Source organism: Typopeltis vanoorti, chromosome 15 (genome assembly GCF_054136105.1).
Source record: "Typopeltis vanoorti isolate ZY-2024b chromosome 15, IOZ_Tvanoo_1.0, whole genome shotgun sequence".
Lineage (NCBI taxonomy): Eukaryota > Metazoa > Arthropoda > Arachnida > Uropygi > Thelyphonidae > Typopeltis > Typopeltis vanoorti.
This window is the reverse complement of record NC_143563.1, coordinates 63,524,698-63,547,258: the sequence shown is the minus strand read 5'-3', so window position 1 is coordinate 63,547,258 and position 22,561 is coordinate 63,524,698. Positions and strand designations below refer to the sequence as shown.

General features: G+C 34.2%; 2 protein-coding genes across 4 annotated transcripts in view; one reads left to right on the top strand and one right to left on the bottom strand.

Moving 5' to 3' along the window:
* DPCoAC (dephosphocoenzyme A carrier) overlaps nt 1–8,798 on the top strand; it is a 103,674-nt gene extending 94,876 nt beyond the window's left edge. For all 3 annotated transcript variants that reach the window (XM_090405863.1, XM_090405864.1, XM_090405862.1), the window contains exon 8: nt 7,321–8,798. In XM_090405863.1, coding sequence (XP_090261989.1) covers nt 7,321–7,634 — 314 coding nt within the window. In that variant the 3' untranslated portion in view covers nt 7,635–8,798. The remainder of the gene's footprint in view (nt 1–7,320) is intronic.
* An 836-nt stretch (nt 8,799–9,634) lies between these two features.
* LOC150098817 (uncharacterized) overlaps nt 9,635–22,561 on the bottom strand; it is a 93,904-nt gene continuing 80,977 nt past the window's right edge. The window contains exons 6-7 of the mRNA XM_090405759.1: nt 13,341–13,495; nt 9,635–10,845 (exon numbers count right to left, since the gene is read on the bottom strand). Of these exons, the coding sequence (XP_090261885.1) occupies nt 10,687–10,845; nt 13,341–13,495 (314 nt within the window). The 3' untranslated portion in view covers nt 9,635–10,686. The remainder of the gene's footprint in view (nt 10,846–13,340; nt 13,496–22,561) is intronic.

Genomic DNA, 22,561 nt, shown 5'->3' with positions numbered 1-22,561 from the left:
AATCCCACATTTTCTTATCAACAAAATTTCTCATCTGTTACCATATATAAAAGACTGTTGCCTCTATCTTTAAATGATATTTATCAGTTCCCTTGTGAATGTTATTTGACATACTTTGTGCAGACAAGCCATTCTCTGTGTGGGGAAATAACATCATTGTTACATTAAATACATGAAACCTCAAAAGTATGGTTTGGTACAGCATAGTATTGACATTAAGTGCAGTATCCTGTGGGATGAAGCTAGTCTTCTTCTACATAGAAACAGTCTTAAATATGCATGGCTTTTCAAAGAAAGTTGCGAAGGCCTTTTACATTAGCCTAACCTGAATCAGAACGATCGTATCTCTCTGCCCTAAAAGTTTGGTAGCTTTTCATTTTACGTAAACATCAAAAATGGTTTTATTTATTAATATATTGATATCTAACTTGCGGTAACCATTTTTAATTTAAATTGATTGTTGTATGTACTTGTATTCCTGTTCGATTTTCTTGTTTCCACACACCGATATATCTTTATTTTCAGTACAAAATATTTGGACTTTCATTAAAGTTTATTACTGTGGTTATGTGTAATTTTGCTGCTTTATAGTTATGCCACAGATACCTTTTAAAGATTAGATCCATTGTAGAAGTTAAAATGTACATCTTATTATAAATGTTATTAGATTTTGATTTAAATTCATGTTTTTCTCCATCTTTGGCCACTGTAGTTGTGCTTAGTTATAAATTTATTTGTTCATACAAACGATCTGTTTTGAAATCTTAGAGCTGTGTTAGCAAATTTTATTAGAAACAATGGATTCACTATTGTACTTCCTTACATTATAAAAATAATTGAATAAACTTACCTCAGTGTGTAACCTTATGAAATGAAGAACTCCCATAATTTCTGGTCATTTCATGGTATATATATTTAAAAATAATAAGCCTGCCTGTATCATAATTTATCATATAAAAACGAGTGATGGTAGTAACAAACAACATTTGGACTCAAGCAAAACTGTTTTATTGAATTCCTAAGCATTTGCACAACAGAAAATGATAATGGAAGATGCATGTAACAGCTGTTTAAAAGCAAACAAGAAAAAAAAAATTCCTTTAGTCTCTATGACAATTCATTGGAATTATTAAAGAAATAAGTTATTTTAAAGAATGCCGATGGTAGGGAGGTAACTGAATCAGTTGAGATAGTTGAGTTACTGAGTGAGCACTTTGCAAAAGTATATCATCCAGGTGGTGACATTGCAGAAACGAATAAACCAGTAGATTATACGGGAATTATGGTTAATGAAGTGGAGGTGAGTAGTCTATTGCATAACCTCAATGTCAATACATCTGTGGGATTGGATGGTATACCAGCTCGTGTTGTACGAGAAGCAGCTAAAGAATTGTCAGTACCCTTGACCATTTTGTTTAATTTGAGTCTCGGGTCTGGGTTAGTCCCGAGCGGGTGGAAAGAGGGGAAAATAGTTCCACTGCATAAAGGTGGTTCCAAGACTGCTGTTGTAAATTACCGACCGATTAGCATATCAGGAATCATTGTCAAGGTCTTAGAGAAAATAGTCAAGAGGAAAATACAAGATTGGATAGAAGAAAATGGAATACTGTATCGGGGACAGCATGGTTTTGTGAAGGGTAGGTCATGCCTCAGTAACTTGCTCACGTATTATAACACAGTGACGGCTGAACTGGATAAGGGTAATGGGTTTACGGTGATTCTACTGGACCTTGCCAAGGCCTTTGACAGGATTCCACATGGAATTCTAATCAGTAAATTGCAGCATATGGGAATGGACATAGGGTTGGTGAGATGGATAGGAGGGTGGTTGACGGAGAGATATCAGAGAGTGGTTTACTCGGGAGTAGAGTCCACAAGACGGCCTGTGACTAGTGGTGTGCCACAAGGATCTGTTCTTGAACCACTGCTGTTTAATTTGTTCATAAATGATATAGGAAATGATCTGAGAGGAACTGTTCATTTGTTTGCGGATGATGCGAAGTTGGGTAGGGCAATAGTGAATGCAGATGACGTCAAAATTTTGCAGGATGATTTGGATAGATTGGAGGTCTGGGCTAAGGAGAATGGATGTCAGTTTAATGTGGCAAAATGTAAGGTTATGCATTTTGGGGTGAAAAGATTGGCGGCAGTTTACTGCATTGGTGGAACCGTGCTCCAGGAAATTGATGAGGCACGAGATTTAGGAGTGTTGGTAGATAAGGAATTGAAATTTAGGGGACACATTGCAAAAGTGACCAAAACAGCTCATCAAATCACTTGGTTGCTGAAGAATACGTTGACAAGCAGAGACAAGCAGGTTATTGTTCCTCTGTATCGAGCCTTGATAAGACCCCATCTAGACTACTGTGCTCAGATTTGGTCACCTAGGTTTCTTGATGGGGAGGAGGTGGAGAGGATCCAGAGGCGAGTGACCAAGATGATAGCAGGTCTGTGGAATGAACCATATGAGAACAGGTTGAGGATTTGTGGGTTGCAAAAATTGGTTGATAGGCGGAGAAGGGGAGATATGATTGAGACATTCAAATTACTGAAGGGTTTCTATAAAATTAATTCAGAAGATATTTTTGAGAACAGGGCTGGTTGTGGGAGGACTATGGGACATCCATGGAAACTGGGCAAAAGTGTGGTTAGTAAAGGTGTTAGAGCTGGGTTCTTTACTTTTAGAGTAGTGAATGAGTGGAATGCGCTCCCTGAGTCTGTGGTGGATGCTGTGACAGTGAATGAGTTTAAGGCGAGGTATGATAGATACTGTATGAATGTGAAATAGTTGTGATGAATATGATTTGGGGCCTCCCTCGATGAGTCTAATGACTCCCTGGAGTTGCCCGTAATAATAGTAATAATACATCGTAATTGAAAGATGTCGCTTTGTGTGTTTGGTATGCCTAGTAATTTCGATTTAGCACGTGGAGTTGTTAAAAATATTTCAGATTTAAAGTAATAAGAAATGGCATACTTAGCAGTTTAACTAATAAACAGTTTTAATATAATTTAATCTAATATGTTGTATTGTTTGCATGCGAAATATTATTTTCTTTCGTTAACGTAGATAAAGATCGAGATGCACTATCAACTTATACTCTTCTGTCAATTAGCAGTTTGAGGTTTTTTTGTCGTTAATGCAATTTTAGTTGTTACTGCAGAAAAGAATGTGTTCTTTTCAAGAGTATGATGAAAGTACGCTTCCCATTTGTGAATGTAGAAATTTAAGAACTTCCAAAATCTCGTAAGTATTTTAATATTAATGCCAGTATCAGTCAAGAGGTTACATATAGATGTCAACAAAACCACGTGATAACAAGTAACAAAGCATGCAATGAATTGTGTGTATATGTATGAATGCAGTATCGGTCGAGAGGTTATAGATGTCAACAAAACCACTCGGTAACACGTATTAAAGCATGAAATTGGTTGTGTGTGTACACACAACCACGCACTATATATATATATATATATATATATATATATAGCAGGTCTATGAAATGAACTTATGAAAATAAGTTGAAGATTTGTGGGTTGCAAAAATTGGTTGATAGGCGGAAAAAGGGTGATATGATTGAGACATTCAAATTACTGAAGAGTTTCTATAAGATTAATTCAGAGGATATTTTTGAGAACAGGACTAGTGGTGGGAGGACTAGGGGCCATCCATGGAAACTGGGCAAGAGGGTGGTTAGCAAGGGTGTTAGAGCTAGGTTTTTAACTTGGAGAGTGGTGAATGAGTGGAATAAGCTGCCAGAGTCTGTTGTGGGTGCCATGACTGTGAATGAGTTCAAGGTGAAGTATGATAGATACTGTGTGAATGTTGAATAGTTATTCTTGACATGATGTTAGGGCCTCCCTCGATGAGTCTAAGGACTCCTTGGAGTTGCCCGTAATAATAATAAAAAAGTTGAATAGAAGGGTCCAGTTTAAAAGGAATTGTTCCTTGTTTACAATTAAAGAGATAAACAAATTTGAAAAAATTGCTCTGTTGTGGAACATTTAAAGAACTCTGCAAATAAATAGGATAAAAGAAATTGAAATATTTTAGAAAAGCTAAACAAACTGTCTTTTACAAATAGAAGTGGATATAATAAAGCTATTTAGTAAGAATGAATTTTTCTGTTAATTTTCAGAATCTTATTTTAATGAAACTGTAAGAATTCATCTCAAACAAAGATTTGTTTGATATTGCAGGCATGCATATGAAGTATCCATATGTGACTGACAAAATTGTCATGCAGTTGATTTGGATTAAATCCAAAAATGCTTTGGGGTACAGCTGATGCTGAGTGAAATTCTGAATGTTATTGGAAGTATGGTATAGAAAGAAATGTATTACCTTCAATAGAAATACTGAAAATGTTTCAGTAAGTATATAGTAACAAAAGCAAGAACCTATTAGGGTGAACAGTTCAGTATAATTTATTTGGACAAGAATTATTGAAGCCTTTTGGATCTGGGGAGTGACAAGCATCCTATCAGTGATTATTTCTGGTGATTTCAGATGCTGATTTCCTTACATCAAAAAGAATTCATTTGGAAGTTCTGTTATGACCTAATCTGTTTGTTTCTGGGCATTGTTGATTGGAATAGAAGAAACTAATTTGTGCCTGTTATGTTGTATGAGGACTGCCATTCTTCATGCATATATAATATGAAAAAATATGGAGAAAAAATGATTAATTATTGGGAACAAACTTCTAGCTTGAGCTTATAGACAGGATGAATCTATCTGATATTTCACTAAAGCTTGAACAACTGCTCATGATGAACAGGCAATAGCATGTTAGAAACAGTTGAAATTGTAATGGACACAAGAACTAATTTGGCAACTTCTAATGTTGGATAAATAAGTTTTTACAGTTGTTTGGGTGGGAATTGATTTTAAAATGATGCTCCTAAATTTTAAGTAAATGCAGCCATGCTTACTGATATCAGGAGAGTTTCATTTGCAGTTGCTGACTCTAACAGTAGTCTGACTTGTAACTATTTTGGTATAGTATGTTAGTTTCCTTCCATCTATTCAAGCAGTTTGTCTAAAAACATTTCATAATCAGTATTCTCTACATTCTCTGGCCTATAACAGCCTGTGAATTGCAACTTCATACAAATTCAAAATCTGCACATGTATTATCAACTTCCACATTTTATGGACACAATGCTTCTGCAATTATTAATTCCCCCCCCCTTCTTTTCACCTTCTTATCCTTCCAGAAAAATTGTATATCCTTCCATTTCTCTTCCTGACATTGCATCATCCTTGACAACCAAGTTTCACTTCTACCAATTATTTTTGGACACACTGACTTAATTCATGCAACAAACTCAGCTCTCTTGTATGAATAAGTGCAAGGATCACTGTACTTTAGAGCATAAAGATGACTGTATACTGTAATGGAGGAAATGTATTTCAGGAAGTGGATGAGATTCAGGATTGCAGAGGGGGGGGGATTAATGTTTTGGGCTGAAGTTCAGAGGGAGCATGTATTGTAAAGACTGTATATTATGCTGCTGCTATGATCAGAAGTATGTTGACAAGTAGGGATAAAGAGGTGGACTATTGTGCTCAGATTTGGTCACTCTTTTTGAGATTTGGAAACAGTATAGAGGATCCAGAGATGACTGACTGAGGCAATATCAGCACTGCAATGTTGGTTTATATAGAGGTTGAAGTGATGTAAATTGCATTTAGTGCATAGGAGCATAATAGGCAAGAGATGTTTGTCAGTAATGGGATTTTATTAGATTAATACTGAGTAGTAATGTGAGAGGGAAACACGAGACCATTCCTGGAAATTGCATGAGAAATACTTACGTGCAGAGTGGTAGGTAAGTGGAACTCATTTCACAATGCATTTTGGCAATGAGTTTAAGTTTCAATATGATAATGCTAATTAGTGTGTGTGTGTGTGTGTGTGTGTTCGCATGTACTGACTTCATGAAGGTTGTTGCAATAATAAATAGGTTACTAGTGTTTTACCAGTAACTTATGGCCTACTGTTAGTAACACAGCAACTTATTCTCAGAATAAGCAATGGAGTAAGATGTCATTGTATTTTTTAGCAATAACCTGAAATTGTACCATGGAAAAATGCAATATGCACGACATTGTTATATAAATACTAGGTTGTGTCTTATATTGGAAAAAAAAAATTATTGCATGTTTAGGGGTTGGTGGCATGTCAAAGTTTGTGCATTGAAATAGCATAAGAAAAAAAAGTAGCCCATTTTACAGCCTAGAAGGTTTCAGCAATCTGGGTAAAGGCAATAATAATGCAAAGTTTGAAAAACGTGTGTTGTTGACAGTCAAAGGCATGTGTGGAGAATGGGAAAATTTTGCAGAGAGAGCAAGAACAAATTTGGATCCATTAATAAAGAAAAATGAGTGGAAAGAAAGATCTCTCTACTGCTAAAGCCTTGGAAATGATTAAAATTCCAGAAGACAAGGAATTCCTGTTGGCACAGAGAAGGTTGCAGAGGGAAAATGGGAATCATGGATAAGACACTTGCAAAGAAAGAAGCTGCAGAGAAGCAAGAAGAAAATTTAGAGAACTTTAGCTGGTTTCCACAGACAAGTTGGATGTGTTTGTCATCTGAAAATAAGGGAAATGATTCTTGTAATGAACAAGTTAAGCAATCAACTGCCAGATCGGGGCCAAAATGTGGAAGAAAAATTGTGGATGGTAGTTTGGCAGCTAGCCTTGACAGTTGACTACAGTGTTGGTTGGAAGTTTTGGTTCGGAGGATTGGAAAACACTAATTGTGCTAATTCCATCAATTAAGAATTTAGGCCATAATCCTGCAGGATGAAAATCAGTCCCTCCTTCAATTGCTAACAGCATATAAAATAGAAAGAAAATCGCCAGGGGTCTAAAAGCAGCTATTCATTTCATGTCTTCATTTTTCTTATTGCGAAAATAAACATGAGCAGGTGTCTCACAAAACTTCAAAACATTTAAAATTTGCTATTTTTAAGAAGTACCTGCAATTGACATAAAAATAAGTGCTTATTTTTGATATGCACAACACTTTCATTCTAGTTTTTTCTTGTTAACCTCAGTTTATTAAAGCTGTCAAAAAGTTGGATATCAATACCATACATGATATTTGCATTTTGTAAGAATACTGAAATTCATAGTGTAGTAAAACTATACCCATAGTTCTTTTACAGTGGAAAATATATGTGCATTAAGTCTTATGAACCTTGTAATAAATTCATTTATCAAATTTTAACATGCCAATATATATATATATATATATAAATAAAACTGCAATTCTTTTTCTCTTAAGACTTCAATGTAATTTTTGTTTCAGAGTATACAGGTAGAAACCAACCATATCCATTTGAACGAATGATATTTGGAGCATTAGCTGGGTTGTTTGGACAGTCTGCTTCCTATCCTTTAGATATTGTCAGAAGGCGTATGCAAACTTCACAACTTACTGGAAATGCATACCGTTCTATTCGAAGCACTCTGGTGAAAGTATTAAGAGAGGAAGGTATTATTGGTGGTCTCTACAAAGGATTGAGTCTTAACTGGGTGAAAGGACCAATTGCTGTTGGAATTAGTTTCACAACATTTGACATTATGCAGAATTTTCTGAGGCAGCTTTCCTTTTTTAGTTAGCAAAATAAAAATTCAAAGAAACTAGAAAATAAGAATTCTGTGCCTGTCAGTTATAATCAAAGGGTGCTTTCTCAGCAGTATTTGAGCTGATCATTAGTGCAACTTCATTGTACAGAAGCAATGTTATTTATCCTTGTCGTCGTTGTGATATGACTAATGTGCATCATTAGGATAAATTAAAAAGGCTGTAGAGAATTAGAGCAGCACTAATTACAATAGAAAGACATTTATATATGTGAATGAGAGCATTATTTTTTATTTTATACCCATTTTTTCTGAAGTCTCCTGGGCATTTGTAAACGTTTGTAATAGTAAATACTTTTTTTTTTTAATTATTAGAATTCCTAAACCATAAGGAAGTGTAATATCATTCCTTAGTGATAAAGTATTTTTAACATATTCTTAATAAAATAAATACAAAGATAAATATATTTTATGATATTTGCAATAGTTATATATTTCCCAATTCATATGAGTTTCAGCAATGTTACTCACAATGATTGATTTTTAGATAAGAACCTTGAGAAGACATTCAGCTGTGATTTGTTATATAATTGATTTACTACTAAATGTGGGTTTAGGTTCAGTTCCCATGGCTGATAATTTATCTGAATAGTAAAAATTAATTTTTGGAATTCCTAATACTCTTTTGATAAATCCATCATAGAAAATCATTAGGGTTTATTTGCAAAATCCAAATATTTTGTAATGAAATTTAAATTTTTTAACTTTCACAATTTTTTATAAAAAAAAACTAAAAAAAAAACCTAAACATTTCTGAAGTTTTCTCAAAAAAGCAATAAAGAACTTTATAAGAAAAAATGGGAGGAAAAAAGATACAAAAGTTGAATGATTTTGCTTGACTTATTTGATTTGTATTTGATTTAAAATCTTAAAGAATATACTTTATTTTGGAAAAGTTCTCCATTCATTCTTGTATTTTATTATACAAATCATGCATATTCACTGTAGCAAAATAAATATTTACATACTAAAGCATTAGCTACAGCAATGTACAGTAAAATATCGTATGAACGATTTAGATAAGTCGAATTTAAAAGCACAGGGTTGCTTTAATATGTATAGATTACAGATGTTTTATTGTAGAGTGTAAATTCTAGGGGTGGGTGGGTGTAAATAAAATTATCTTTTGTTTTCAAGTTATGGTGGTGTATTTAATATAGCAAATTTAGTGAAATCCTTTTGCTTCAAATATTTGTGGAATATGTACTAGTATTCTGGCATTCATTTTTTTTTAAAACATTTATTATGAATTCACATAGCTGTCATCTTAAACATGCTGTATCCCATGGAAACAATTACACCTGAAAGTGACATTCAATGGATGTATCAATATTGGCAGAAAAACAACTTAACCTTTTTTTGTTCACTTTAACTGAATGGTGATCAGCTTAATAAATAAACAAATAGCTGTTTGAGATAAACAGTATATTCACCATTATTCAACTACATTTCAATCTTGTATTAATTCATCTCAGGAGTGTATACATGGAGAAAATAACATTGCACTATGGTAAGCTTTTATGAGGCTGAATTCATGTAAATTAGCCTAATTGCTTGTGGAAGATAAACAACAAAAACCAATATGATATGATAGAGAAATTGGTTTGATATCTAGGATTAACAGTTCAGTCTTATTGTAATCTGCCATGGTGCAATCTTGTATACCTGTGCTCTACAGGACAATTTTGATATAAAAGTTGATATATAGTTATTAAATTAATTAAACCATAGTTGTTCCCAGAAGTCTGTTATAATGAAACACCAGCTCATAGGAGTATTATCCAAAAGTTTTGAAAATTTGTCTTCATTGAATTTTCACATTGTCTTGTTTAGAGCTTTTCTTGTAAGGAAAGTGATAAAGTTATGTTTAATGCTCAAGATTTTGTCATTGATTAGAATGAATGGAGAAAAAAATATTCAATAGCTTGAACCTCACCATATTTAGTCAGACATATCTACAAAGCTTTTAAGCCAGAATACTGTGAAGATCACTAATTTTTAAAAAAATTAGACCAATGACTTCTTTAAAACTGTCTTTGTTTGGGATAGCTCCTCTCATTTAAGTCACAAGTACTGAAGTTGTCAGCTACATTTCAACAGATTCCACTTCTTCAAAGTGGAATCTGCACTAGCTTGGCATGCCAACAGAAACTGTCAGATTATTCTGTGCAAAATGATCAAAACAAGCTTAGAATTATCCTTTTTTAAAAAAAAAAAAAACTGCTTGGCAGATTCTAGGGAAGAATAATTATATTAAATTGTTACCTGTATTATTTTGAGTCTGAACACAAGTTCAATGAATCAAGCTAGGTGAAGCAGCACTTCTAGTCTCAAAAGGTGGTCAAATTCAAGAACAAATCATGTTGCATCTTTGCTATAAAATTCTAGTTCATTTCAAGTCTGAGTGTTTATTAACATAATCTATTCTCATCTAGAGTACATGCTCTTCTGCCCTGCTTTCACCTGAAAGCATGCATTTTTCTAACAAGAGAACATCAGATTGCACACATCCAATTTAAATGCAAGAGTGGAAAAAATCAAGGAGCTAGAGATAGACCTTCTCTCCTAACCAACACACACGCTCCAGATGTATTATTTTATCGCTTGTTCTGAACAGGAGCTTCCTTGATGGATGTGTTGAAGCCAAATGTTGTTTGGTATCATGAATTAGACTACTGATGGAAAAAATGCCATCATAAAACTGCTAAAACAGAACTATTAAACAGTTATTCTTGATTTGTATAGGTGTATTACATGAGACCTATAGAGAGATTTTTTAAATTAAATAGAAAAACGGCTGCATGACTAAATATCCTATGGGAAAGGAATATAGTTAATTTGTCTAATCAGTAGTCCACTAAAATATCAAATACACATATTACGTGTTTGTCAGTTTTGGCTTTGGCACAAGGGTCAGCATCTTGATACCACTTTCTTCTTGTTTTGTATAGCTTAATTCTGATCAGATCCAAGATCAGCATATGGTACTGGATATCTATTTTGAAATAGTTTTGCCATGTATAGCTGTTTAGGTTATGTTTTCGAGAATCCAGTCCTTATATTCAGATATTCTGGTACAAACTCCTGGCATGTTTGGTTCAGCACATCCGATACCCCATGAAATGATACCTGCTAGAAACCACCGGCCATCTTCACCTTGGATTTGGAGTGGACCGCCAGAATCACCCTTTAAAAAAATAGAAATAATTGTTAGAGAATTTAGAAAACATTTGTGTAATGAATTTTGAAACCAGGAAGTTAACTTATCAAGTAGGCTTTACTTTCTGCAGCATAAGTGTGTAATAATACCCAAATAGTATTTTAAAAAAATAAAAATTACTAGATGAAGTTTAGATATGGAAAAATAAAGTGGAATAGTTAAATGAAATGAGATTCAAGTATTACATTTTAAATTATTGGATTCTTTAAGATTGCAGAGCAAAGTGGAATATGTATTGCTTTGTGCTATTTTAAAAAAATAATTTTCTATATATAAAATAGAAACAATAAATGTAAAAGAAAAGGCTTAATTTGTCTTAAACTATTAATAAGATATTTTTAAGCAAAACTGCCTAACAGATCTGAAAATTAACTTAAAATAATTTTTACTGAGTGATTTGATGGGGTTTAACTTCTCCCCTCTGTCCATTTTTTTTTTATTTTAAGAAATATAAAAAAATCTTGAGGAAAGTTCCACTTACAATTTTTTTGCAATATACAGTATACCTACATTTGAATAAATGGATAACAGTGGTGCAGCAACAGATTTGTTGGTGATTGAATATAACAAAAAAAAAAAAAAAGAGAGGAAAGAGCCTATAAACAAAAGAAACAGGGCCCACAGAACTGATATCAGACGGGGAATTTAAAAATCTGGTTTTACATCACATTTGATTTTTTCCTTTTTGAGTAACAAATTCTGTAAGTTATGTTCAATTAGGAAATTCTCCATTAAATATGCAAAAAGGAAAGCTAACAATGGAAATACCCGGAAGGTTCAGGATGAAAGAATGCAAACTTTTATCTAAATTGGGAATATTGGGATGACTGTTACAAGAACTCAAAAGTAGACTATAAGACAAAATGGTATTGAAAAGAGGTTTTTAGATTTTACCCACAATGAGAGGTTATGTAAAACAACTCCCTGCTACAGAAACTAATTGGTAGCCCATGGCATAAGGTTCCTGAGTTGTTGAAAGTTAATGATCGCAAGAATTTCTAGGTCTTTAGATTTAAAAAAGTATGCTGTATGAATGAAGAGAAGCGCAAAAATAGTAAACAACTTTTTTGTACTAATCAGAAGAAAATATTGTAAATATAAAAATTAGCATCTTCCCTTTGACACATGATTATCTGCAGAAATTTTCTATCATATTCTGTTATATTAATATCCATTCATTTATCTTTATTACTGAATTCTTCTGAAATCAGTTTAATAGTAGTTTTGGCTGGAGTACAGTGTATTATGTCAAACTTTATCATACATGACTGCATTTGAAAAAAAAAAAAAACATCAAAAGTTCATACACTTCATCCATATTAGCTATTTGTGAAAGTTCAAGATTGTCTTGTTTTCTAGCATTTATGATGAATCTGAAACTCAATTTCATTTTCGAATTTGTCTGGCATTTTTTGTGCATTTGTTTTTGCATGCATTCATAAATCTAATGCACCATGATGGTGACCCTGTAAATCTATGATATTTCTCCAAATTAAGTGGATATTGAATCCAACATTATTTCTTAGTCGAATAAGAAATTCAAAGATAGAAAATCTAAGCGTTCATGCCGAATATAGAAAACTATAAAAATTCGGCGAGTCCAAGCATAAGCCAACAGTAGTACATGCTTTGATCGCTGTCCTTAGTATTTTCCCATAATGTAAAACACATCTTCTAAATTCACTTCGTCGAAGTGAAGCCTATTGGCTCTTTATCTCAGTAATTCATTAGTGCACCTTTTGGCGACTCGTACAATAAAGAAACGCATCTCCTAGGAGATGTGTTTTACATTATGGGAAAATACTAAGGACAACAATTGAAGCTTACTCCACCTTTACTACAAGTTGCCCCAGCATGTATCACCTATTGGCTTACGATTGGACTCGCTGAATTTTTATAGTTTTCTATATTCGGCATGAAACTTTTAGATTTTCTATCTTTGAGTTTCTTATTCGGCTAAAAAATGATTCAATATCCATTTACTTTGCCGAAGTGAAGCCTATTGGCTCTTTATCTCAGTAATATGATATTTCTTTCTGTTGCCATTTTGCTCATTGAGTAATCATTTCTGCAGATAAGCAGCAACCTGATCTTTAATCCATTATCCAAGTTTTTAATTAATTTTCAATTTCTGGCCATTTTGCCAGTTTTCTGTGGAGATTGTGTTTTTTTAGAATTTGCTTCTTTAATTGCTACTCTTGTTTCCTCCAAATTCGTTACCATTTTTCTGTAGGCGGAAGCCCAAAGTGCTGCTCTGTTGCCATACTCGTATGTTTGGTAGAATCTATGGGTTGTAAAAAAAAAAAATTTAAATACAATAATGTAATAGATTAAATGCATGACCATTAATGACTAACTATTCAAACTGATCGCGCTCCTTAACTGTGCATACATAAAAAAAACATCGGTGTATATATTGAAGGCAAAAAATATGGTAAATTTTATTTTATGAATATTCTAACCTGACATGAGTCTCTTCCACCTTCTGCAAAACCTGCACACAGAAAGATATCTGGTATATATTCATTTCTTCCAGCTGCTAAAAACATGCTTTTGCATTTATCATTGCTGAGAATTGGTACTTGAACTTCTTGGAGAACAGAAGGTAGAATTCCTCCTGAAAAAGAAAATTTTTTAATTTGCAATGAATGTTATAACCTTATGGAGTTATGGTATTAAAAAATATTCTTTTGCCATATTCTTAAGATTTTAATTCTACTTGAATTATGATTTTTTTTATTCATTGATACATATGGAAATTTGATAATCATTTGATCAGAGTTTCACAGATTATTTCATAATCTGTAACATAAAAAATAATTTCCCAAAATAACGTTCGGTATCAGCTATCATTTAGTTAACCCAATATGAGCCAGTGTTTTTAATCGTGGAGTAAAATTAAAAATGAGACCGATGACATGTAATTAACATTAGTCACACAGTATATATACTAACTACATGAGGTGTCAAATTACGTGAAAAGTAACAAGTGTAGAATGAGAAAGATATAAAATAGTAAAAAAACCTCCAAAATGTAATTCAGAACACAAACGAATAAGATTACTTAATCATTTCAGGCAATTTCAATGCTAGAATTGGATCAAATTCATTTAAAAATTTAATAGGTAATCAAGGAGAAAATAACATAAGTAACAATGGAAGAAAACCCAGGAAATTTGTGGCCTATAATAGTTTAAAGAAGCTGTTGAAAATCACCAAACATAAATATACATGGGAAGCCAGAGGATATAAAAGCATCATTGACTATATAATAGTGGGTGAAAAACTAAAAAAGTTGGTAAGAAAGTGCAGAGTATACAGAGGATGCAATATTGACTCAGACCACTATTTATTAATCAGTACTATTAAGATCCCAAAACCAGAGAACAACTGAAATAAAAACAATACAAGAACACAAAAGCAGGAGCAATTTAAGATAGAACTGTTACAGCAAGATAGTATCAAAGAAGACTACGAATCATACAAAGAAAATAAATGAAGATACAGATAATGAATGGCAAAACATTAAACAAATAGTAAAACAAGCAGTATACGAAGCCATAGGAACAAAACTGTGAAGAAAAAAGGAAAGAACCCAAAAATAGAATCTTTAATAAGAAAGAAAAAAGAAATCTACCTTAAATGGTTAAACGACAGAACCATAGGAAATGAAATAGAATACAAAAGAAATCAGAAGACAAGACTGGGAAAAATTTGTATCAAGATTAGAGCATGACATAATGCCCGCCTGGTTGGCCGAGTGGTTAGCGTCTCCGATCTCCAGCCAAAAGGCTGTGGGTTCGAATCCCACCGTGGGCATGGATGTTTGTAATTGTCTGTGAAAATACTAGTGGTGGTGGTCGGCAGTAGATGCCGTTGGTGTGGTGTGGTGCGGCTCGTTGTAGAGTAAGCCCTCCCTGGAGATGTTTAATAATAATAAATGGACCTCAACTAAAGACCTATAAAATCAAATGTAGGATAATCTACATTTAGAAGGCCCCTCCACAAAAGAATGGGCCAATCACTAAATCCAGCTTCTAAACAACAATAAGTCAAGAAACAGATGAACCAAAACGGTTAAATGATCTAAAGAAAATACTGGAAAAACTAAAAAAATAGAAAAGCTACAGGAGAAGATGGAATAAATTCAGAACTATACACATACAGCTCTAAACCATTTTAATTGTGATTAATCAAATTTCTAAAACAATATAGGAAGAAGGAAAGAAAGGATTGTGGAAACTACAGAGGAATATCCTTATTAAATACATCTATAATTAAAAGTAAATTAACATCATGGGCCAAGGAAATTATTGGAGAAAAACAATGCAGCTTTAGGAAAGGAAGATCCTGCACAGATCCCACTCAAACAAATTCTATGAACCTGCCAACATATATGGCCTTCATAGATTATGAGAAAGCATATGATCAAATCAACATACTGTATGAATTAAAAGCTCCACCTCAAAGCACAATAGCAAATGTAATGGAAGGAAGCAAAATTAATAATGAAACTACTGAAAAAATTAATACCAATAGAGGTTTTATTTTCATTCAAGAAAATGGATTATCACCACTACTCTTCAATATATATATATATGGAAAAAATTTCAAGAGAATGGAGGAAAAACAAAGAATATTAACCAGCCTTTTGTATGCTGAAAACTAAGACTAATTACAGAAAAATCTACACGTGTTGAATAGAACATTATGACATGAAAATCTCATTTAAGGAAATTACAACGTACTAGGATATACATTAAAATAAATTTTAATATATTTCAATATTTCGGCAATGTTACGTTGCCATTTTCAAGAACTTAAGTACAAGACACGTGCCCACAGGCACAACAAAACAGTAAGTGAGGAAGAAGTAGGACACTATTATTTTCTAAAGTCCTGACTGTGCCCTCTAGTGGGCAGTGTTGGTATTCTTGGGCTGAAGGTCTTCTGATGTAAGTTTCCCAAATTTGAGGAAGTTCATGCAACCAAATTTGTTGAGGTTTGGATTGTTTCTTAGGGTTGAAGCTGATTCCATGAAAAGCCTTTCATATCTGTATTATCCTGGCTTTCTTCCACCGTATTCTATGGCAGGTATCCAGCGCATAGTCAGCAAGACCAGAGTGGCTGTATTGGTGAAAACAGATGTAGTCCTTGTGTTCTGAAATTCTGATATTTGCTGTCCTGCCTGTTTGGCCAAAGTAGGACAGCTTACAGCTGCAAGGGACCTGGTATACACCAGGTAGGTCTGGGGGGGGGGTCTTTAGTAGAGCGGATAAGGTATGCCAATTTTTTATATGGTCTGTAACGAGAAGTTATGTTTTTTGTGATTTTTTCCGAGGTGCCTCAGATGTAGGGTATGGTGATGGATTTAGAGTAATCCTTGTTGTGAGGGGGTTTGTTTATTGGTTTCAATATTTTTTGGATTTTTTTTTTTGGGGGGGGGGGGGTGGCCATTGGCTGAGAAAGTGTTGAGAATGTGGTTTAGTTCTGTGGTTAGGGCATTGTCATTCGAGCAGATAAGTTTAGCCCTGTTGTGTAGTGTCTTAATGACTCCATATTGTTGTGGGGGGAATTGTTGGTGAATGTATCTGCCTGTATGGGTGGGTTTTCTATATACTGAGAAAACCAAGGTTCCATCAGGCTGGCGGGTGACTAGTGTCTAAGAAAGGAATGCAGTTGTTTTCAAAAACAGGGCTAAACTTATCTGCTCGAATGACAATGCCCTAACCACAGAACTAAACCACATTCTCAACACTTTCTCAGCCAATGGCTAACCCCCCCCCCCCCAAAAAAAAAAAAAATCCAAAAAATATTGAAACCAATAAACCACAACCTCCCCCCCCCCCTCACAACAAGTCCTGATTGTGCCCGCTAGAGGGCACAATCAGGACTTTAGGAGAAAATAATAGCGTCCTACTTCTTCCTCACTTACTGTTTTGTTGTGCCTGCGTGCACGTGTCTTGTACTTAAGTTCTTGAAAATGGCAACTTGACGTTGCCGAAATATTGAAATTTATTTTAATGCATATCCTAGTACGTTGTAATTTCCTTAAATTATATAGTGAAAATGCATAACCAATGTCTAAGCCTTTCCACGAGAATGAAAATCTCAATAAAACAAAATCAATAGCATTTCCAGGTAAAGAAATGAAAAGATGCAAACTAGTCATCCACAACAAAGTAATAGAACAAGTGAACAAATTTAAATATCTAGGAAGTTACATAAGCCCCAATGGAGAAATCGACATTGTATATAAAAAGCAAAAATTCTTAGTAGTCATTGGAACTTTGAATCTGCAAACAGATGTCTGGAACAACCCCAATAAAACTATATAAAATAATAGCCAAACCAATTCTGAAATAGGCAGTGAAACATGGACTTGGGGAGAAGAGATAAAATACAAGTGGAAGCTGCAGGCTATAAAAGAATAGACAAGAAATAAAACAGTTATCCATAATTAACATAACAGAAAACATCACAAACCATAGAAAGAACTGGAAAAACCCCATAGAAAGAATGAATGAGAACAGATGGCCAAATATTGCTTGGAAATATAAACCAAAGGGACACCGATCAAGAAGACCCAGGCGATGGGCAGAAGACTGTTTAAACGTTACAGGCAAACAATTGCGTAATACGGGAATCCAAGAAGAAGATAAAATAGTTACTGCAAGATAGAAGCAAAGAGTATAAAATATATTCGGTATTAAGGTTGTGCAGGAAGAATGGCTTGCAGTTTGTAAATGTATGGAGTGAGTTTGATAAACAAAGATTTATGTTTGATTAGTCTGCACTTGAATGAATGTGGAGTTAGATATACAAAGAAAGGTTTGTGGGATGACAAAATGGAAGTGTAAAATAAGGTAAACTAGGACTGCGGGAGGGAAAGGTGAATGAATGGGACAGTAATTAAAAGATGCAAGAATAGTTATGGACTTGAAGGAATAATTTAGTTCACATATTTAGTTGGTGAATTGAGTAGGGGAGACAGAGGTGTAGAGCAGTGCCCTCCCTCGATGAGTCCTTCGACTCCCTGGAGGTGTCAAATAATGATAACATCTATACCAAAAGCATTAGGGCATTGCTTAGTTTGACTTTGCCAAAAATTATTGGCATTAACAAGACGCATGTGGGAGGGGTGCATTTATTTTTACTTACTCCCTCACATTCAGTGTTTTAAGTTAATTTCAACACAAAAAGAAAACAAACAACTCTGAATCTAACTTGTACACAAATTTGTGTCCTAAGATATCACATAAACAGATTCCGAATTAATCCAATAACCATTAAGAGATCTCTTTATTCTCTTTTTATGCGGATTTGAAGTTATGGGGTGCACGCCCACACCTTTCGACACTTCTGTGCATGTCAAAAGAAGGAGAATCCATTCCGATAATAGGGTAATCCAGCGTTTCCCAAACTTTTCCTATGACGGAGAAACTTCACAAATCCTGAAATTTTCATGCAACACTTTGGTTATTTTTTAATGTATTCATTAACATTAATAATTGATCATCTACTCTATAATATATAAAATGATGAGCTTTTTTTGTCAAGTTATTTGAAACTCGGGCTACCCTGAGTGTCGAGTCATCAGAATTCAAGGAGAACCACCGGCCTACCACTCCGCAACTCGTGGGTGGGGGGGGGTACCGCAGGCGCCAGGGGGGGAAACCCCCTCCCTCCTTTCGCGTCTCAAAATGCGAGTCATCAGAATTCAAGGAAAACCGGCCTACTACCAGTCCGGAACTCGGGTGGGGGACGTCATATGCGTCGGGGGGATCCCCCCTAGTTAATAATTAAATTTGGCCCAATGGAGGAAAAAAAACACCAAAGAAAAGCCGTATCTTTGGCAATGAAAATTGCAATTTTAGATCGCTTAGCTAAAGGAGAGGGTTATACGGTGATCGGTAAACAGTTTAATTTAGGCGAATCTACTATAAGAGCAATTAAAAAGAATGAAGTCGCAATAAGAAAATCTGTCAAAACTAAGTACCAAATTATCGTATTCAAGAGATGCTTTATTAGAAAACATGGAACGAGCGCTCATAATTCGGAATGAAGAATTAACTCAAAGAAGAATTCCTATAAGTAGTTATTTAATTAAACAAAAAGCTCTTCGGTTTTATGAACAGATGAAGCAATTGGAGCCTTCTACTTCCGCTTCCCAGGCTGATAAATAATTTTCGGCTAGCAGATGGTAAACCGGGTTTTTAAAAAGGAATGTACTTCATAACGTAAAGATTACAGGCGAGATTGCAGCAGCCAAAAATTTTCAAGAGAAGTTAGCCAAATTTATTGAAGATGGTGGATATTGTCCCGATCAAGTGTTTAACGCTAACGAAACAGTATTGTTTTGGAAGAAAATGCCTAGTCGAACTTACATCGCAAAGTCTGAGAAAAAAGCAAGCAAAGATCGAGTAACGTTGTTACTTTGTAGCAATGCATCAGGAGACCGAATGTTGAAAACCCCCTCCTAGTAAATTGATTTCTAAGACCACGTGCTCTAAAAGGCAAAGATCTAAAACAGCTGCCTGTATATTGGATGGCTAATACAAAGGCCTGGGTAATAACTGCTGTATTTACTGAATGGTTCAATAATTGCTTTGTACCAGAAGTGGAAACATAAATTAAGCAAAAAGCTCTCAATTTTAAAGTTTTATTAATTGTTGACAATGCACCAACTCAACCGCATTTAGAACATCCAAATGTGCAGGTAGTGTTTTTTCCACCCAATACAACAAGCATTATTCAGCCATTAGATCAAGGCATAATTGCTACTTTTAAAAAATATTACGTTAAGCACACTTTTCAATCTATATTGAATAAACTAGAAAATGAATCATTAACAGTAACTGACGTTTGGGAAAAAAAATTTCAATATTTTGGACTGCTTAAATCATGTTGCATTCTGCTATCGAAGAAATAGGACCACAAATTTTAAATACTTGCTGGAAAACAGCTTGGCCTGGATGTATTGCAACCATTTACATTGGCACATGAAATTGGTGGAGAAGGTTTTGATACATTTAGCCAGAACGATGTAGACGAATTGCTTGTGGATAATGCCTTAAGTGACGATGATATTATTGGATATCGATTAACTTTAGATATCATCGAAAATCCAGAAAACGATAGTGAAGCGGAAGAAAAACCTGTTCCCCTCACTGCAAATATAATTCGAGAAGGTCTTGAACTGTGCAATAAATTGGAAAATCATTTTCTTGTTGATGACACAAATTCTGAACGAACCTTTAAATTAATTCCAACATGAGCTGAAGAACTGTACGTCTGGATCAAAAATTAGTGAAATCATCATTGCAAAGTTTAATCACCGATTACATTGTCAGAAGAAAAAAAATCTCTGGTGATGAAAGTGATTTTGCACCAGTTCGCAAATGTTGCCGAATATTGTTTAATAGCGATGATAATTCTGACAAAATGTTTAAAATTTTTTTTTTTTACTTTTCAATAAAATCAAATGAATAAAACTTTAAAACAAACTTAGGCATTCTTATTTTTGAATTTTCATAAACTTTTTTATGCGATTTTAGAAAATTATGGAACGTATCCCGATTTTTCATATGCGGTTTTCTGTTGAACGTATCTACCACATAAAAAGAGACCCGACTGTGTATATATAAATAACATATACAGTAATATACAACATAAAACTCAGTATAACTTACACAAATGCCAGTGTATTCTTCACATCACATCCCATCCCAAACATGAAAAACGCTAATTACACAACTTCCCTTCAATTATACAATATAAGCCAAAAGTTATTATCCTATATGGACAAAACTAATGGAATTTGTTTCTGCTTCCTATAAAAACTTTTATTCCTTCTTGAATGAAATACAAAGAAAAATAGCGGCAGAACGTTCATGGAATGAACGTTCTGCCGCTATTTTTCTTCGTATTTCATTCTGCCACTATTTTAATTTGTAGCGGCAGAATGACGAATAAAAGAGGGGTGAAGTGAAAAACAATGTGGTTTTATTGCTTCCACCTTTCCTCAGATTTGAAGTGAACATGTGTTGTCCACATTTCAACCAATTGCTTGTTTATTGATTTTTATTGTTGAAGGTTTTCCTCCTTCAACCAAGGCTCAATATATCTTCAGAAGTACTAAGTAATACTTAGACAAAACGTCTTTTGAGTTAACTCCAGTATTTATATATTTTTCGGAAATCGCGCGAAAAGCAAACTGACAATTGAGTTGAAATGCTAACTCTCTTCAACCGAATTCCAATAATATGTGAAACTGCCATAACAGCATTCATTATATATATATATATATATATATATCTTTGTTTTAACACTTTCGATTGAATTTTATTGCTGCCGAGCGAACTCACACAATCTAATTAATAACAATGGATTTTAGTACTGTGTTTGCCAGTGCAACATATGGTTTAGCTTGAGTCTATATATATATATATATACAGCATCGTTTCTCTATGAGGAGACATGTGATTCATTAATTACTGTCATTTTTATTCCAGTTGTGTCTAATTACACTAAGTGTTGAGAAATATATTACACAGACTGCTTATACCTTATTCACTGACATAATAAAAGTACTTGTTATTCTTGCCTCTGCAATATAGTGGCTATTGGTGGAGGGCGTGTTGTTTACCACGGAAGCAAGTTACTATCGCCCTGCTCTGAACGTGTTTCAGCTTTTTTCATTTGCCAGGTATATGCGAAACGTTTTAATTTCTTTTTTCGAAAAGTAAACTCAGGGGTGAGAGTTATATGCGAGTAAGTATACGGTATTTCAATTATGGATAAGTAGATCGGTACGTCCTTTAAACGGAAAAATATCTCGGATGACAGTGATAATACAAAACGAGTTTGTAATGACAGTTTGTGTGTAGTTTCTGAAGAGAAAGAGGCCTGTAACGAATCCACAGAAACACAGAATTCCCATCAGTTGCAATGCGATAATATTAATACGCTGAACGAAAGGAAATATTTGCTGATTCGCTGGACACTCGACCAGTGGATCGCATTTAAAGATAAATACAGTTGGTTATTTTGTAGGAACATTTTTCTGTTTTGTGACTTCTCTCCCTTTACGGTAATTATGCCTACATTCAGGGCCGGCGGAAGCGAGCATGGGAGCGCTGCTGCCAGGGAACGGTTCATAAGTTAATTTTTAAGAAACAATTTTTATCATAAAAACAAAAAAATCTTAGAATGATCAATATTAAAATAAATGAGGCCGTATACACCGAATAAAAATTTAAAAAAAAAAAAAATTATATTGCCGCCTCTTTGATCAGCCGGCTGTTTACAGTTTTGCAGCCAGAGCAGGCTAAATGCTTGCCTGCAGAATGTTGTGTCTACTGCAGGCTATCTAAAGTGAAACGGTGAACAGTTTTTATGCGCAGAAACGAATTTTCGTACAAAACATTTGTTGCTAGTTAACCAGTCATGTGGTATGCATCTCAGTAGGCTACTGACAGTAGCGCAGTGCAGACTATTATTTCGTCTCTGTGTCGTGTTGTATAATAATTTCCTGTGGGTATAAAACAGAAATGGAATCAAAAATATAAAAAAAAGTTATCCGGTGCACAAAATCATAAGCGTCACGCTGCGAAAGAAGCGGATATTAAGAAACAAACTGGGACTCTTAATAAATTTGTTAAAATATTAAAATATTCTGATG